This window comes from Denticeps clupeoides, chromosome 16 (genome assembly GCF_900700375.1).
Source record: "Denticeps clupeoides chromosome 16, fDenClu1.1, whole genome shotgun sequence".
In the NCBI taxonomy this organism is placed as follows: Eukaryota; Metazoa; Chordata; class Actinopteri; order Clupeiformes; family Denticipitidae; genus Denticeps; species Denticeps clupeoides.
In genome coordinates this window covers 8,916,712-8,932,009 of record NC_041722.1, presented here as the reverse complement: position 1 = coordinate 8,932,009, position 15,298 = coordinate 8,916,712, and the positions used below count along the sequence as shown (strand labels likewise).

At 44.0% G+C, this 15,298-nt stretch overlaps 1 protein-coding gene across 6 annotated transcripts in view; it reads left to right on the top strand.

Annotated features, from left to right (window-relative positions):
- LOC114765904 (metallophosphoesterase MPPED2) overlaps positions 1 to 10,941 on the top strand; it is a 34,602-nt gene extending 23,661 nt beyond the window's left edge. For all 6 annotated transcript variants that reach the window (XM_028956426.1, XM_028956427.1, XM_028956430.1 and 3 more), the window contains 3 exons: positions 8,642 to 8,757; positions 9,225 to 9,338; positions 9,750 to 10,941. In XM_028956426.1, the coding sequence (XP_028812259.1) occupies positions 8,642 to 8,757; positions 9,225 to 9,338; positions 9,750 to 9,868 (349 nt within the window). In that variant the 3' untranslated portion in view covers positions 9,869 to 10,941. The remainder of the gene's footprint in view (positions 1 to 8,641; positions 8,758 to 9,224; positions 9,339 to 9,749) is intronic.
- The last annotated feature ends 4,357 nt before the right edge of the window (positions 10,942 to 15,298 follow it).

Sequence of the window (15,298 nt, the reverse complement as noted above, 5' to 3'; positions counted from 1 at the left end):
TATGCGGACTGGCGGTTCTACATTTGCAGTGTAAATATAAGACCCTCACAACCCCACCCTCCCTCCCTCCTTAAAGTTGGCTGTAGTTCATGCCCTCTACTTCATGACTAATGCTGTGCCTAATGGCCACTGTAAGATGTAATATGACCCCGTGTGTGCGTGTGTTTCAGGCCACTGTAGATTAGATCACTTAACATGTTGCTTAAGACCAGCTTGTAAATGTCCGGGAGGGATTAGAGTTCAGTTAATGGTGCTGAAGGTTTCCCGCGAGGAATGTGGATGGTCAGGTAGGCGCTTTTGCATGGTTGCGGCGTTCAGAATACTGTTGACCACGTGGAGGATCCACCAGAAGGACTGCCAGAGTCCTCTGATACCGTTGGCACTAGTTAAATCCACCATCTTATTAAAAATAAATGAAACCCGTGCTGCGGGGGGGGCAGCGGCGAGACATGAGGTCCCCCGAGCGAGACAGCTGACCGTGACTTCAGAGGCCAGCCAGGTAGGGGGTATACAAACAGGAGGGGGGGTTTTGCTGGGCTACAAAATAGCCCCAGCCTGGCCCAGATCCAACAACTCTTAAATCTCAACAGGGTGCCCAGGCCAGGATTCCCAGACAGACAGGCTGTGGGGGGATCTATACATTTCCATGTACAACACAGGGGTTGGCTTCCAATAATGAGTGAAGAACTACAAGGAAATTGTGTGTTGATCTGATCTTAATAAATAAAAAAAACATAAATATCAAGAAACATGGTGGCACCCATTCACTAAAGATTTACATTCCAGATTCCATTTTGATGTTGAAAATGTTGATATTTGCCAGTTTGCTGAGCAGTATTTTTATGGTAATTAAATTACTATTGTCTAATGGTGAGTAAACTGTACTGTAAATCTGAACTTTCTGCAATGAACCACCTCAGATAATATTTGATTCTCCATGTACCACCATTATGACCAACATTAAAATACAGTAGCATAGGTTTATTTGAATAGTTCATTCATAATGTGAATGTTATTTGTGGTTGATGGTCACGCGCTGTCCGTATAGCAGTGGGGATTCCAGTGTTGTCCTGGGGGCTCTGGCACCAAGAATTTAGCAGCAGATGCTTTAAATCCTGTTAATTGTGAGGTGGGGCTTCCATGGATCAGATTTGTCTTTCCAGCGCATCTAGATCAGATTGTTATCTGCAGAATTAGGTGGATAAATCGGCGCCATGAAAATCATATTCCACACATTTCTAGAACTTTCTGCCAGCCTACTAATTGGGGCAGCATAGCACTGTGTGTGACGTGTGCATAAATCGAAGTGATCTAAGCTTCAGGACCAGAATTCATAGCCCAAGGGCAGCTAGTCAGACCCTCATGGTGGACTAATTAGGCGTTGCACCAGTGATTTAAGATTAGTCTAACTACAATCACTGGCTTTTGTGTGCCGTAAAATGAGACTCACCGCTCCGTCTGCTCAGCCAGATATGCAGTGATGTCTTCCACTCCCTAACAGAGGGCAGGGCAGAGCAGACGGTGAGCTCTGAGTGGTTCCCTTAGATTAAGTGAATCTCCTCTCTGCCATTATTCTCTGTGGAGGTTTGCAGTAAAAGGTCATGCCTAGGCGTAAGTGCTGGTCCAGCCGAAAACAAACCATAAATAAATAGATAAATAAATGCATCCATCTGGACACGGTGACCCAGAAGCATCCTGCTGGAGCTGTGCTGAGTGCTGCTCTCTTGTCAAATTTCTTTTTATTTTTTATAAAAACCGGGCTGAATGATGAATAGACTGCTGCTGAAATGTTGCATGAGGCAACTATTACAACTTTCTCCACTGATCTACATCAGTTGTGCTTGTTTGTTATTTTTGGGCAAAGTTTTTATTTATTTATTTATTTATTTATTTATTTAAGAAATTGACCATGGTCATATTACTATTGCTTGATAATTTCTTTAAGTCCGAGGCAGACCAGTAAAACCCAGACATAATGTGATGTCAGTTGTGGGTCAAAAAGGGATGGCACAAGCTGTGAAACTGTCCCTGCTAACTCTGATTACCCGCTGGGGACCACGTGAAGGTCGAGGCGAGTGCAATTACTTCTGAATCTCCTGAAGTTGATGTACAATACAAAGTTTTTTTTTTATTACTATTGCCACTGGAAACCTTGGGTGGCTTTTGTGAACACTGTTGGCACTGCGTGTGTCTGCGTGTGTCTGTGTGTGTCTGTGTGTGTGTGTACTTTTGGTGAGAGACTGTCGCCCCCATCATCCAGAACACATTGTGCCCAAGGAAGGACTCCATCAAGAACGTCTGCCTGTGCTTTTGTGTTGACTACTATGTTTAGTTTTGCTTGTCCTCTGTTCATACAGAAGCTCAAAGAAAACACTTTCTGTTTGTAAAGCTTCCCTTTTCTCATTGTTGCCACTTGTTAAGCATGCACTTGCTATGCACTTGCGCTCATAAGGTTAAGACAATACTCAAATTCCTTCAGGGGATGGAAAACCCACCTCTAACCCACCCTCTGTCTCTTTTTCCCTTCAACCCTGGCTCCCCTTATCCCTGGAGCCAAGTGCTCTGTGCTTTCCTGTTAACCAGAGTACCCTTTGACCTCTGAGCTTCCGGTCATAATTGTTAGGGGGCGTTAGAGTGCATCAACTGCAGGCTTAACTGTATTTAAATGAAGACCATCTTAATCAGGAATGGCAGTGATGTCTTACGCAGCGTTGTCCCATCTTATTTACTTGGACCAGGGCCACAAATGTATGACCACAGTCATGTGACCACGCTGCATGTGGTGGCCAAACACCCTTTGCTAGATAAAGTTAGAAATTCTGCGTTCTATGGGAATATTCATTACTCTGCAAAAGTGTTACTCTTTATTTACAGTATTTTTATTTGTTGGAGGGGAAAAATATATATGAGTTATTTTTTTAATCAAGAAATGTGCTGCACATATTCGAATGAAGCCATATTTAGTTGTTCAAATTCACTGCAGCATCACTTCTAAACAGAGATATAACCGTCTGCTGCTAGACAAAAGATCAGAAATTAAATTCGATTATTTTACTTTCACCATTGTTCAGGTGCCTTTTATGAAATTTTTTCATGGTCTCCGAATGTTGTGTTCTCTGGAAGTGTAAGTCAGTACAGAAGACTTCATGTATGCTGTGAAGTGGTTGCCATGACACTAATTGATACAGTCTGTGAACCCCCCCCCCCATCGTTTTTATTTCCCCCCACACGTTCCTTTTGATCTCTGATGCCATGCAGAAGCGAAGAGAGAGAAACAGGCTTCTGTCAGTGTTTCTCTGTCTCCTCCACAATGCCTTTTCAATTATAACCACAGCCTAGGAATCTGGAGCATTAAATTTTTACAACAGAGCCGCTGTAGAGGAGAAGCAGGAGCAGTGTGTTTGCTTTAATGTTATTCTGACGCTCCAGTTCATCCTCTCCCCTTTGGGGGAACGAGCTAAATCCAACGTGCATCAAAGAAGACTTCTGATTTTCCACTGTATCCTGGTGTTCCCATCCGTTTCGGCATGTGGAGCTGGAACAGAGGGGCACTGGTTTAATTACGGCCCCTCTCCACCCCCCTCTCAGGTTTGCAGAGTTGAGCTGTAAAACGTCAGTCTCCGAGCTTCATCATTTCCCAGAGAAATTACCCTGTCAGTGCCTTTGTCACCCACCCTGCCATGCCTCCCAGCCCCCCTCGCCCCGTTCATTGTTCCTGAGGATCAAGTTCAGGGTACTGGGGGAGGGAATGGGCCCTTTTCGGTTGGCCAGGTAACCCAACCGCGCCCTGGTTTCCGTGGCAGATGAATAGGCCGAGGCCGGGTCCCTGGCCGGGTGAATAGGGTCGGCTGTGTGAATGGGCTGGGGTGTGCGAACAGGCCCCGTCGTGTGAATAGGCCAGCCAGTGTTCTGCCCTCTGTGTGAAGGAGCTCAGGTTCCACCTGCCCGCTCTGACAGATCCATATTTCAAAGTCCCGCCGTCTGTTGATGATGTGCGAATAAACAAGTCCTGTCCTCTTCCCAGGAACCCTCTCAGGCCAACTCGGCGCAATAAAATCCACGATGAAACTCAGAACCCGTAATATTACACGGTGTGGAAAATTTACAATGTTCTTGATAAATTGATGCAGAGACAGCAGAATTTCCTCAAGGCTCATATTCAAATTTCAAAGTTTAAAACCACCCCATCCTGTCTCCTCCTTTCCTCCTACATTGCCCTTCGTATTATCTGTTCAAAATACCACACGGTGATTTCAACAGACATTTCAGGCATGACATCGAGTAGAAACATCTCAGGATCACGTCTACTTACAGACCAAACATTCAGACTTTTTTTTTTTTTTTAATAATATCCAAGAACATCTTGTGTAGTGCAATGTGCTTGGCATGATATACATGATGACAAAAAACACCCTCACCTTTAATTACTCTGTTTAAGAAGAAGAAGAAGAAAAAAGGCCATAACGCAGTTGTAACTCTACGTAGTGTGAAGATCCATTTCTGTGTGGGGGTGTGTGGTTTTGCTTCCTCTCAGTAGACCTTCCCTGCCTGATCCAGTGAATCAAGGCTATGTTGGGAAGGCTTAATATTTAATGTGGCTCTCTCCCACCTTTAGGATGGAGGTTAAGGTGGAGAATCCCTCAGCTTTGTGCTCACGCTCCATCGTGTGACCCACATGCGCTGCGCCTGCTCTTTACTCGCCGCGAGCACTGAATATTTTACTCACACAGGATGCCCTTTGATGCCCGCTTTAATCCTCCACGGTTTTCTGCAGCTGGAGTTCTCTGGGGGACTGTGTGTGTGTGTGTGTGTGTGTGTGTGAGAGAGTGAGTGAGTGTGAGAGAGAGAGAGTGAGTGAGTGAGTGAGTGAGTGAGTGAGTGAGTGAGTGAGTGAGTGAGTGAGTGAGTGAGTGAGTGAGTGAGTGAGTGAGTGAGTGAGTGAGTGAGTGAGTGAGTGAGTGAGTGAGTGAGTGAGTGAGTGAGTGAGTGAGTGAGTCAGAGACGGGGTGTTTTGGTGGTTTTTAATGATTCTTTTTTTCCACTCTTCCCTCTCCCACCAAACTTGTATTTCTCGTGTATCTTGCTTGCTTCTCTTCTTCTCCTCTCCATGAATGTTTGTGAGTAATATGAGTGTATAGTGGTGAATTGGCACTGCGGTGAATGTCTGATGCAAATTCATTGAGAAGCCATCACCTGGTTGAGAGGCCATCACCTGAACCGCCTCCCAACCCTGAAGCCCAGTTGCATTAGAGTAGTGCGGGTTTAGCGGAATGCCCAGTGAATCTGGCTCCTCTGTCTGGCCACAAGCGGTAGCTGTGGTAGCCTTGGGTTTGAGCCACCGTTTGTCAGGCCTGGGGCGGGGTCACCACTTGCCTCCCATTACTGCAGGGGTTAATAAAGTGGACAGTGCAGGTCTGTGCACTGCGTAATATAAATATACTGCTTCCTGTCAGGTGGCCTCTCCCCAGGGGGGAAGTAAAACTCCTATTAACATCCTCCTCCTCATTGGCTCTGACAGCTTGATCAATTAGACCCCTCTTTAGATGACCTCTGCGTTGCTGTGACAACGAGGTGAGGACTGAAATGAATCGCTCGGTCACTGTAGCGTGCCACTGGGGATTCGGCTGGGCTGCCTGCTTTTTTTTTTTTTTTTTTTGCCAGTCCCACACTTTTCTCACCAGGTTTTCTCACATACAGATGTGTTATTATATGATTGTCTTAATACATTAGTAACCCATATTTTGTGTTAAATTAGAATTTTATTCACTAGTTGATAATTATGAGTTGATCCTTTTGGGCAGTGGTGGCCTAGTGTTTAGAGAAACGGACCCACAATCGGAAGGTTGCCTGTTCGAGCAAAGTACTGTTCCCACACACTGTGGACTCACAATGAAATGTGTCCTCTGCTTTTAACCCATCACCCTTGGGGAGCAGTGTGTGGGGATGGGACCTTGCTCAGTGGCACCTTGGCGGCTCGGGATTCAAACTGGTAACCTTCCGATTACGGGTCCGCTTCCACCACTTGCCCTGGAGGGTTGCTTTTGCCGGGTCAATTGTGCAGACAGCCAGAGAGGTTGATCTTCTGTTGTAAGCTCTAACAGGAGAAGCCAAAAGGAGACAACAATTGTTCAATTGTTTCACCACTCAGAGATGTTTGATCAAATCTCTCTGTTTTTAGCATGACTTAACACAAGGTATTTTTATATATTATTTTCTATGTCTGTGTGTGTGTCTGTGTGTGTGTGTGTGTGTGTGTGTATGTATGTATGTGAGAGAGAGATGCGGTCAGGTTCCTGAAACCATCCCGCATGCCTCGGTTTAAAATCTGATTATCCAGTTTTCATTACAAAAGGGCAGTGAGAGGGGGAGTGGTGGAAAAATATGAGTTATATTTCCCGTTTATTAAGAATAATCCACAACCGAAGGCCCTTTTGGGACTTGAAGCATAAATGTTGTGGCAAAAGGTCGTAAGAGCCTGAGGTATTGGAGTTCAGCAGTCACTATTGACAAAACACTTCTGTGGTGTTTGGCTCCACCCCGCTGACAGCAGAAGGGTAAATACAGGTGTCAGATCTGGTTGGCAAGGGGTCAACTGCACATTATATCAAGACATGTAACTGTTTCAGATATTCTCAGAACTCCCATCTCCCAACAAAAGAACTGTGTCTTAGAGAAGAGTAAATAAAAATCTTTACAACTCTCAAACATAAGGTAGCTATCTCTAATATTTCAGTTCTTAATAAAAAGATGAAGCTTATAATTGCGAAATAGAACTCATTCCCTCCCATAAAAGTCAGAATAGGGCCATATTGCACTATTCATATTATCCATATCGCCCTGCTCTATATGTATTAATAATTATGTCACTATAATAATAATACATCCATTTTGTTTGGTAGCCGTTTGTAGCCCCCACTGCATACTAGCTGATCAGGAGCGATCACCATTACAGCCTTTGTCCTCATCTCTGATGCCACGTGGCACCAGGCTGGGCTCATCTGCCCCCTTCTTTTGCTGTGAGAACCAAGTGCAGGGCCCATGCTGTGCAGGGTATGTAGCCCCCCGCTGGGCGACAGCTGCAGAAAATCCCCCCGCTGAACCCTACCTGAGAACCTGTTACCCGGCACCCCAACTCCGTGTGTCTGATGGGGGAATCATCTTTGGTTGGGGAAGGGGGAGGGGGCTTCCCGATGTAAAATCTGTTTCAAGGCTTCACCTCACTGCCGCCTTCTAAACTTTCGCACAAAACCGACGAGCAAATGGCCCCATGTTGGATGAGCGATACCTTTTCAAAATAAGTAAATTTAGTAAATTTTGTTTGCTGCATTCGGCTGATGGTATCTGTGCGGTGCGCCCAGAAAGCCCGGCTCTCACTAATGCTACAGACTGTCTGGAATCATTAGAAGAACTGGATGGAGAAGCGATAAGTGGGGGGTGGGGTGCTGGGAATACAAAGAATATGTGCGGCTCTAATTGAATATTGACATTCGGGATATGAGGCTAAATGGGTTCTGTCAAACAAAAACTCCCGAGCACCGGCATCCGCTATCGGCGAGGCGCTAAGGTTTTAACTCCTTTTGTTCCCATTATTTATTCCGTTTCCATTTTTCCTTCCTAGAATTTCCTTTTTTTCCCATTTTTATTTTTATAAATCACAATAAATTTGCACCTCTGGTGATGTTGAGTGTGGCCCAGAAGACACATTAGATTTTAATGAGAGGCTCGTTAATGCAGCCCCAGTCTTATATTCCCGCTCCGTCTCTGGCCTCGTCTGTGACATTGTCCAGATGGCGGGAGAGAGCTACTCCGCTATCTAATGTAGTGCCGAGGCTGCGGGCTGGAGGCTAGCTCTAGCATCCTCCCACACTGCAGCGTGCCATAATAAGACCTGTGTGCGAGGGTCCGTGGAGGAAACAAACCTTCCTTTATGTGACCGGGATGTCATTAATCTTTATGGAAGTTAGCAAATGTACCCGCGTGGAAGGTATATTTCATATAGACACCCAACAATGGAGCCTTTATGCAAGATGGCTGCAATTCCCAGCTTGCTTGGCATAACCGCTGAATTCAGATTGCACTGCATATTCTGTGTAGGTACGTTTATATTTGAAAATGTTCTAATTGTATGGGTTTTACCTTCATGTGTTCTGTATTTTTTTTTTTTATCAGGTCATTAATTAGAGTTTCGTTCTGTTTCTTACTTTAAAATATATTAATGCTGTTTGCTTTCTGCTAGGCATATCAGTTCATACCACATATTTTGTGTGTTTGAGGGGGGGGGTGGGGAGTTTTTTCTTCTTTCTTTCTTTTCCAGATCGAAGGGCTGCAGGAACCATTTCATTTGTGTCTGAACTCACCTCCACTAGCCAGCGCTCGATACTCATTCATCGCTGTCGCTGTGGCAGTCCCTCACTGTAACAAACCCTATTGATGTTTCTGAGCCCTGCTTTTTTCCCCCCTCTTCCCCCGGTCTAACCCAATACACTGCACTGTGGCTAAGTGACTCAAAATAGCACCCACCGCCAGAGACCGCTTCACCAGCGGCGAGCAGAGGATGTGTGACAGGATGGGACCAGGTCCCCGTATCAGCTGTCAGCTGTCATTTTAAGCAATTTTTGTCACGGTTTGTGTCTCACCTCAGGACTCCCTGGTTTAATGGCTGGGGGTTTAACCTACCCCGAGGACAGTCTCTGCTTGATAAATGGAACCTCATACCGGAGGGCATTGATATCCTCATGACCCATGGGCCTCCCCTCGGTAAGTCCAATCAGAATAAATAATGCTGTATGCCTTGATTATTCATTTTGGGGGGAAGGGGGGGGTGTTTGTTTTTCTCCCCTCTTGTTACCTTCTGTAACTACAGTATATGTTTAATTTTTAATGTCTTATTTATTTATTTGACCGTTTCCTCAACTTCCCACTATTGACTGATTTCCTTCCCCTCTGGAAGTCAATAAGCTGCCTTTGGTAGTAGCCTAGTGGTAGTAGCCTAGCGGGTAACACACTCGCCTATGAACCAGAAGACCCGGGTTTGAATCCCACTTACTACCATTGTGTCCCTGAGCAAGACACTTAACCCTAAGTTGCTCCAGGGGGACTGTCCCTGTAACTACTGATTGTAAGTCGCTCTGGATAAGGGCGTCTGATAAATGCTGTAAATGTAAATGTTTTGATGCCATAGATTTATTTGACTGGTTCTGAAAAGTAATAAACTGTGTGTGTAGGTTTCCGGGACTGGGTACCAAAAGAGCTGCAGCGGGTTGGTTGTGTGGAGCTTCTGAATACGGTGCAGAGGAGAGTGCGACCCAAACTCCATGCCTTTGGGGGGATCCATGAAGGTGAGGTCTCATGACGTTTTTAGCAGCAAAGAGTGGAGCATCTTCACCAGGTGTACATGGGCAGAATATTTTAGACAAGGAACATGTGTTGTCTTGTCATCTCATGATCTCCAGGATTATGCCATGGGGTGGTTTTTGGTAAGTGGGCCATCTCATGGAGTGGAGCAGACATAGGGATTGGTCTGCTCCCCCCCCCCCCCCCCCCCCACTTTTTTGTCATTAGGGGGTGTTGTGTGTAGAATTCTGAGGGAAAAAATATTTTGGGATAAGGCTGTAACAAAACAAAATGTGGAAAAAGTGATGCTCAGTAAATACTTTCCAGATGCACTGTATGTGGTGGAATCTCCTGATGTCAAATATGTGTTGGCCGCTGCATTTCTCACTCCATGCCATCTATGTTCTGCTCTCTAGGTTATGGCATCATGACAGATGGCTACACAACATTCATCAACGCTTCCACCTGTACAGTCAGCTTTCAACCCACCAATCCCCCAATCGTGTTCGACCTCCCCAATCCAACCAGCTCCTGAGAGACCTGGGGGGGGATGTTTTTTTTCTAACAGTACTTCTAAAATAATTCTATTAAGTGTTTCTTTCCAAGATATTAGTCTTTTTATATACAGTCAGTGGAAAATAATATTTGTGAGGGGAGGCTGGGTGGGTTAATTTGGGGGTAGGGTTTCAGAATCTGGCTCAAATTTGAACCTGTAAAATATTGAAGCATTGTGATATTGTACATTTTTTGCCATTTGCTGGACTCGTGGGTATTGAATGCCATTTGTTTACTTTGTATGTTTTTGTTCCAGGACAATTTAAGCTTTCTTTTGGCTGACAGGGATACTGCCTTAAACTAGCTTTAAATTCCCCAGCTAGAGCCCTCTTTCTGCTAGCACAGAGAAAGCCTTGTATTTATTACCAGTGACCGATCCAAATTGAGTTGAACATTCACAGCACTCTCTTTTTTTTCTATAAGAGCAGGGAAGAAATTTACTCCTAAATATCAGAGAATTTCGTTCTGCAAATAAATTGGGAAAAATGTCTTAAGTATAAATAAATATATGTGTGTGTGTGTGCGCGTGTGTATGCTGTAAATTCTATACTAAAATATTTGTTGAACATCTTATTGATGATGATTTTTTGCTTGTAAGTGATTACATATTATGTGCAAAATGCACAGTTTTTTCAATTGTCATCTAATGTCAGTAAAACGTTACTTCATGAGTTTGTTATATATACCACATATAAGAATGAATCGGATGAAATATATGGTATATTTTACAATCTGAAAGGTTGTTAATTTTTCCCCCTCTGCAAGTCTGCCTATCCATGGGTTAATTGTCCTTCAGTATGTTAAATAGTCTTTTGTGTTTTTATTCTTATTTTTATTTTTTCTATTTTTGCACTGTGTGTAAATGCAATCTTGCTAGCACAAAAAATGTTGCCAATAGCTGTGTCAATTTTTACTGTAAATGCCTTTTGGCTTTCTCTGACTTAGTTTGTCTCAGTCATGGAGAAATTTAGAGATGCTTCCCCCCCTTCCTTCCACTTCATTGTGTGACTTATTTAGCTGCCTTTATATGCAAATAAAATTGCAAGATTTTTACTTACTGGTTTTGATTGCTCTCATTTTAAGGAACCTTTTGTTTTTAATATAAGATTTTATTTTGATAAGAAGCGAAAACAATATATGTTAAAATAATTATGCAAATTAAAAAAGTATATAGTACAGGGCAAAAGTTTGGACACACCTTCTCATTCAATGTGTTTTGTTTATTTTCATGACCATTTACATTGGTAGATTCTCACTGAAGGCATCAAAACTATGTACTTAACAAAAAAAGGCCCCTTTGCCTTCACTCTGCGCTCCAGCTCACCCCAAACCATCTCAACTGGGTTCAGGTCCAGTGACTGCGGAGGCCAGGTCTCCACTTTTTGTTAAGTACATAACTCCACATGTGTTCATTCATAGTCATTCATATACCAATGTAAATGGTCATGAAAATAAAGAAACCACATTGAATGAGAAGGTCCAAACTTTTGGCCTGGACTGTATTTTAATTAATAGAAATTTTGTGTGTATGGTTAAACTGGATATTTATATATATTTTTTTACTTAACAGTGAAATTGACATTTCTGTGACTCAGAACAGAAAGTGCAATTTAGTAGATGAGTTTGGATATTCTGTCTTTCTCAGGGGAGTGCCAGGACACTCACAGGACACTCACAACCTTTGGGATGGGTGACACTGTGGGGATTGTCCTTCAGCTAATGTAAAATCTAACTCCACAATCCCCTTCTAGCAACACAGGAATACACACATGCAGCTTTGTGCAGAAACAACATCAAAGGCACAAAACCAATTAACTCTCCCCTAAGCGGCAACTCAGAACATGGCCTTGAACCTGGCATCTTCTCCATCCACATTACCATAATCCACCCTAATCATGTCAGCATAACCCCTCAAAATCTGTCTCATAACAACTGCTTCCTTGGAACAACTGTACACTCTGGAATGCATTATTGTTTGTAGAAAAAAAAATTATCAGTACTGAGAGTAGAGTTGTTTACCTGATATCATATTTTGCCGTTGTGGGTGTTTAGAGTTCCTACAAACACGGATATTTCTGTGCCCGGTGACTTTAAAAACAACCAAGGCTGTATGCCGGCGTTCATTTGTCCCACATTCTCCCATGCTGACACCCAAATAGATCTCAACCCGTCCGCCCACCACAGCTCTCCGGGAACCTTCTGCCAAAAGTAAAATCATTTCCACTCGCACACATTCCCCCATCCATCCTGGCCCAGAATTTGTCCATTTATTACTAACAAGGCCATCAACTGCCTGCAAAGTAGAGTTTGTGACAAGGTTCTGCCTCCCTCTATTTTCTCTTTATCCCCCCCCCACTCCACTCCCCCATCCTTTTCGATCTCTCTCTCTCTCTTTTTTTTTTTTATTCCTGATGCATGGCACGCTCGTTGAGGAGGGAGGGGAAGCTGTCTCTGTCAGCCGCTGCTCGGTGCATTGGCGTGCCAGGGCCTTTATTGGTGTTCCAGATTGCAAAGTCTATTAATTACCCCCTCCTCTGACACCAGCGGGCATTAATAGGTGCTCTTGACGGGGATGCCTATTACCCTCCACTGGCCTGACAGCTGCTATTGATATTGGAAATTTGTCAACTTAGCCTTCGCCTGCCTGTGATGGATGTCGCATGCCTCTCTCTGAAGGCTAATACCCGCCGACAGCATCGGGTGTGTCCGTGTCGCAGACTGTGTGTGTGTTTGTGTGTGTGAGGAGCAATATGAAGGTGGTGTGTTTGTAATACAAATGCCCTGTGCAGGGGAGCAGCCTTGCCACAGCTTCCTACAGCAGATGGGCGGGCGGATGCTTGCGTGTATGAGCCCATGCACAGGTCAATGTGTGTGCATGTTTGCTCTCTGTGTGTGTGTGTGTGTGTGTGTGTGCTAAGCCTTATTTAGGTGCCAGGAGCTCTGTGTGTGAGTGTTTACCCTGTCTTAATTACACCCAGGGCTGGTATTATTGTAATCTGGAGTTCATTTGGCTTTTAGTCGTGCCGCAGGAAATCGTGGCCCGAGTTTTGCAGTCTGTTCATTGAAGGCACGTTATTAATTATAGCTATTTATTTATTACCAGTATTATTCTATTGTTCAATTAAGAAAGGAGGATGAGCGACAGGTAAATGCTGCCATTATATATATATATATGAATAAACGAAGAATTGGAAAGCATGATCATTGCTGTAATTCCAACTTGTCCTGCCTTCATGGTGTTTTGTAGCCGTTGTTTACGCGTCTCACTCCCACACTAGTCTTATGGTTTGTTTACAGCTTGTTTACTCATATGTTCTGTATTTGAAACGAAGAAATGAACCGCAAAGGCTACGCTGTTATTTTTAACACAGAGCTGCAACATTCCTTGTGAGTCAGGCAACATTCCCAGAATTCCTATTACAAATTCTTACATTTGTGTCCATGTTGAATTTAGTGAAGGACTCCAGACCCGTCTCACCTGCTCTGTGAGGCCGAGGACAAGGGGAAGTCTGAGCTCTGGCGCCCTTACAGGTCCCTGCGGGAGGGGAGCTGCGCACCACTGCTTTGTGTTGGCTTCACTGGAGAGAGAAGAAGATTGCGATGACAGCTCTTCGCTCTCCCGCTGTGGTTGTCTCATGGTCACGGCGAGGTCACGCCGGGGTCACCGAGGGGGTAATGGGTGCGTGTCTCCTGGCCTCCGGGTGACTCCCAGCATGTAGATTTAGGTTCGGAGACAAACAAATACTGCCCCCCTCCTGTCCCTGACCACAGCGGCGTCCACGAACGTGCACGTCCACTCTCTTTTCCTCTTCTGTCTCTCACGCCGCAGTAAAGGACGGAGCTGCCATCACCACCCATACAAAAGAAAAAGATCACACCCACTCTGGCTTTTCAAGATGAAGATGTTGTCGCACATTAACAATGCATAATTCTGACATCTGGATTTAACTCAAGATAATTTGTGATTATTCTCCGCCTTAATTTAGACATCTCACATGAGGAGACCACACGGCTTCACTCCAGTTTCAGTTCATTTGTTTTGCACTTTATTACTACCTTTTCACTTTTTAAAGAATCATTTCATGTATTGTGTATAATGCTTTATTACTTTTTTAGCAAAAATTGATTGATTAAGCATAATTAACTGTGTTTTTTTTACTTCCCCATCTAGCTGAAATCACGCAGAGTGCAGATCTGGTGCTGCTTGATTGGCCATCAGAATACAACAATAGTGCAATCTGTGCACGTGGCATATGATTGAGAAATGACAAACCAAACCTCACAACGACTGATTAAGAATGAGAGCAAGGGATAATTATGATGAAAACCCCAAGTTCAATTTGAATGAACATTTCTTTCCTCACTGCCTGCCGTTGCGACTGACATTTCAATCAAATTGAATCATGGCTCAGTTTAATCACTCAAAATGCTTAATCAAATTTCACAAAGATGTCCTCATGAAAACTGAGCATCTAGTTACATAAACATTTGTAATGAGTTGTAATTAAGAATGGTCAGTAATTAATTTTGAACATGGCTAGTCATTATGTCACTTTTGTTACATACAAGGTTACAAAACATTGTTAATACAATATTTTCGGTATACGGTATATGTATGGTACAGGGTCAATGACAGGTGGGTAAATATTACATCCTACGCCACTGTGGGAAATTCCTACATTTCACTCAGAATCGGCCATTTGACATTTGTTTTTGCAAAACTGACAACGAGTGAACTAATATATAATAATAATAATAATATACATTTATTTTGTGACCCCCATCCATTGTGTTATAAGCACAGTTATCATTTGTGAGCACCTATACTGTATGCTTTTATCATCGACTGCCAGCTAATTGTTGGAGTGTATGAACATCTGTTTTTTTTTTTTGCTTGCCAGAGTTACCAGTGGCCCATGTTCCAAATACCCCATCAAACACCCCATAAAAATGTGAAAAAATGATTTGTTGTCCAACTTGTGCTTTTTATCAAGAAGGTGACGGGTCCAAGTGCCTCTGCTCAGCCCATGCAGGTTTACAAATCACCACTGTCACCGGCTGGCGAAATATTCCAAGCAATTTGCCTAAATTTGCGCTGGGATGTGGAGATCCTCGCCTGAGGCTGGAGTTTCTTGAGGCACAACATTTGACTTGCATACATTTTAAAACATCAGGCCTTTTTTCAAGAGCTTTCAGCACTGTGCTGTTGCCCCTCTCCATCTCCATTCCCTCTCTCGCTCTCTCTCTCTCTCTCTCACATGTGAATGATAGCCCTGAGTGGCGCCGTGGCCCCTCCTCGCTTTCCGGGCTCAGCAGCTGCTGTCGTTGGCACCCGTTGCTGCAGAGGAAGGGCCGCGGCGGAGCAGCTCCGGAGGAGACACGGATAGATAAGGAGTCAACAGCCGCCCGC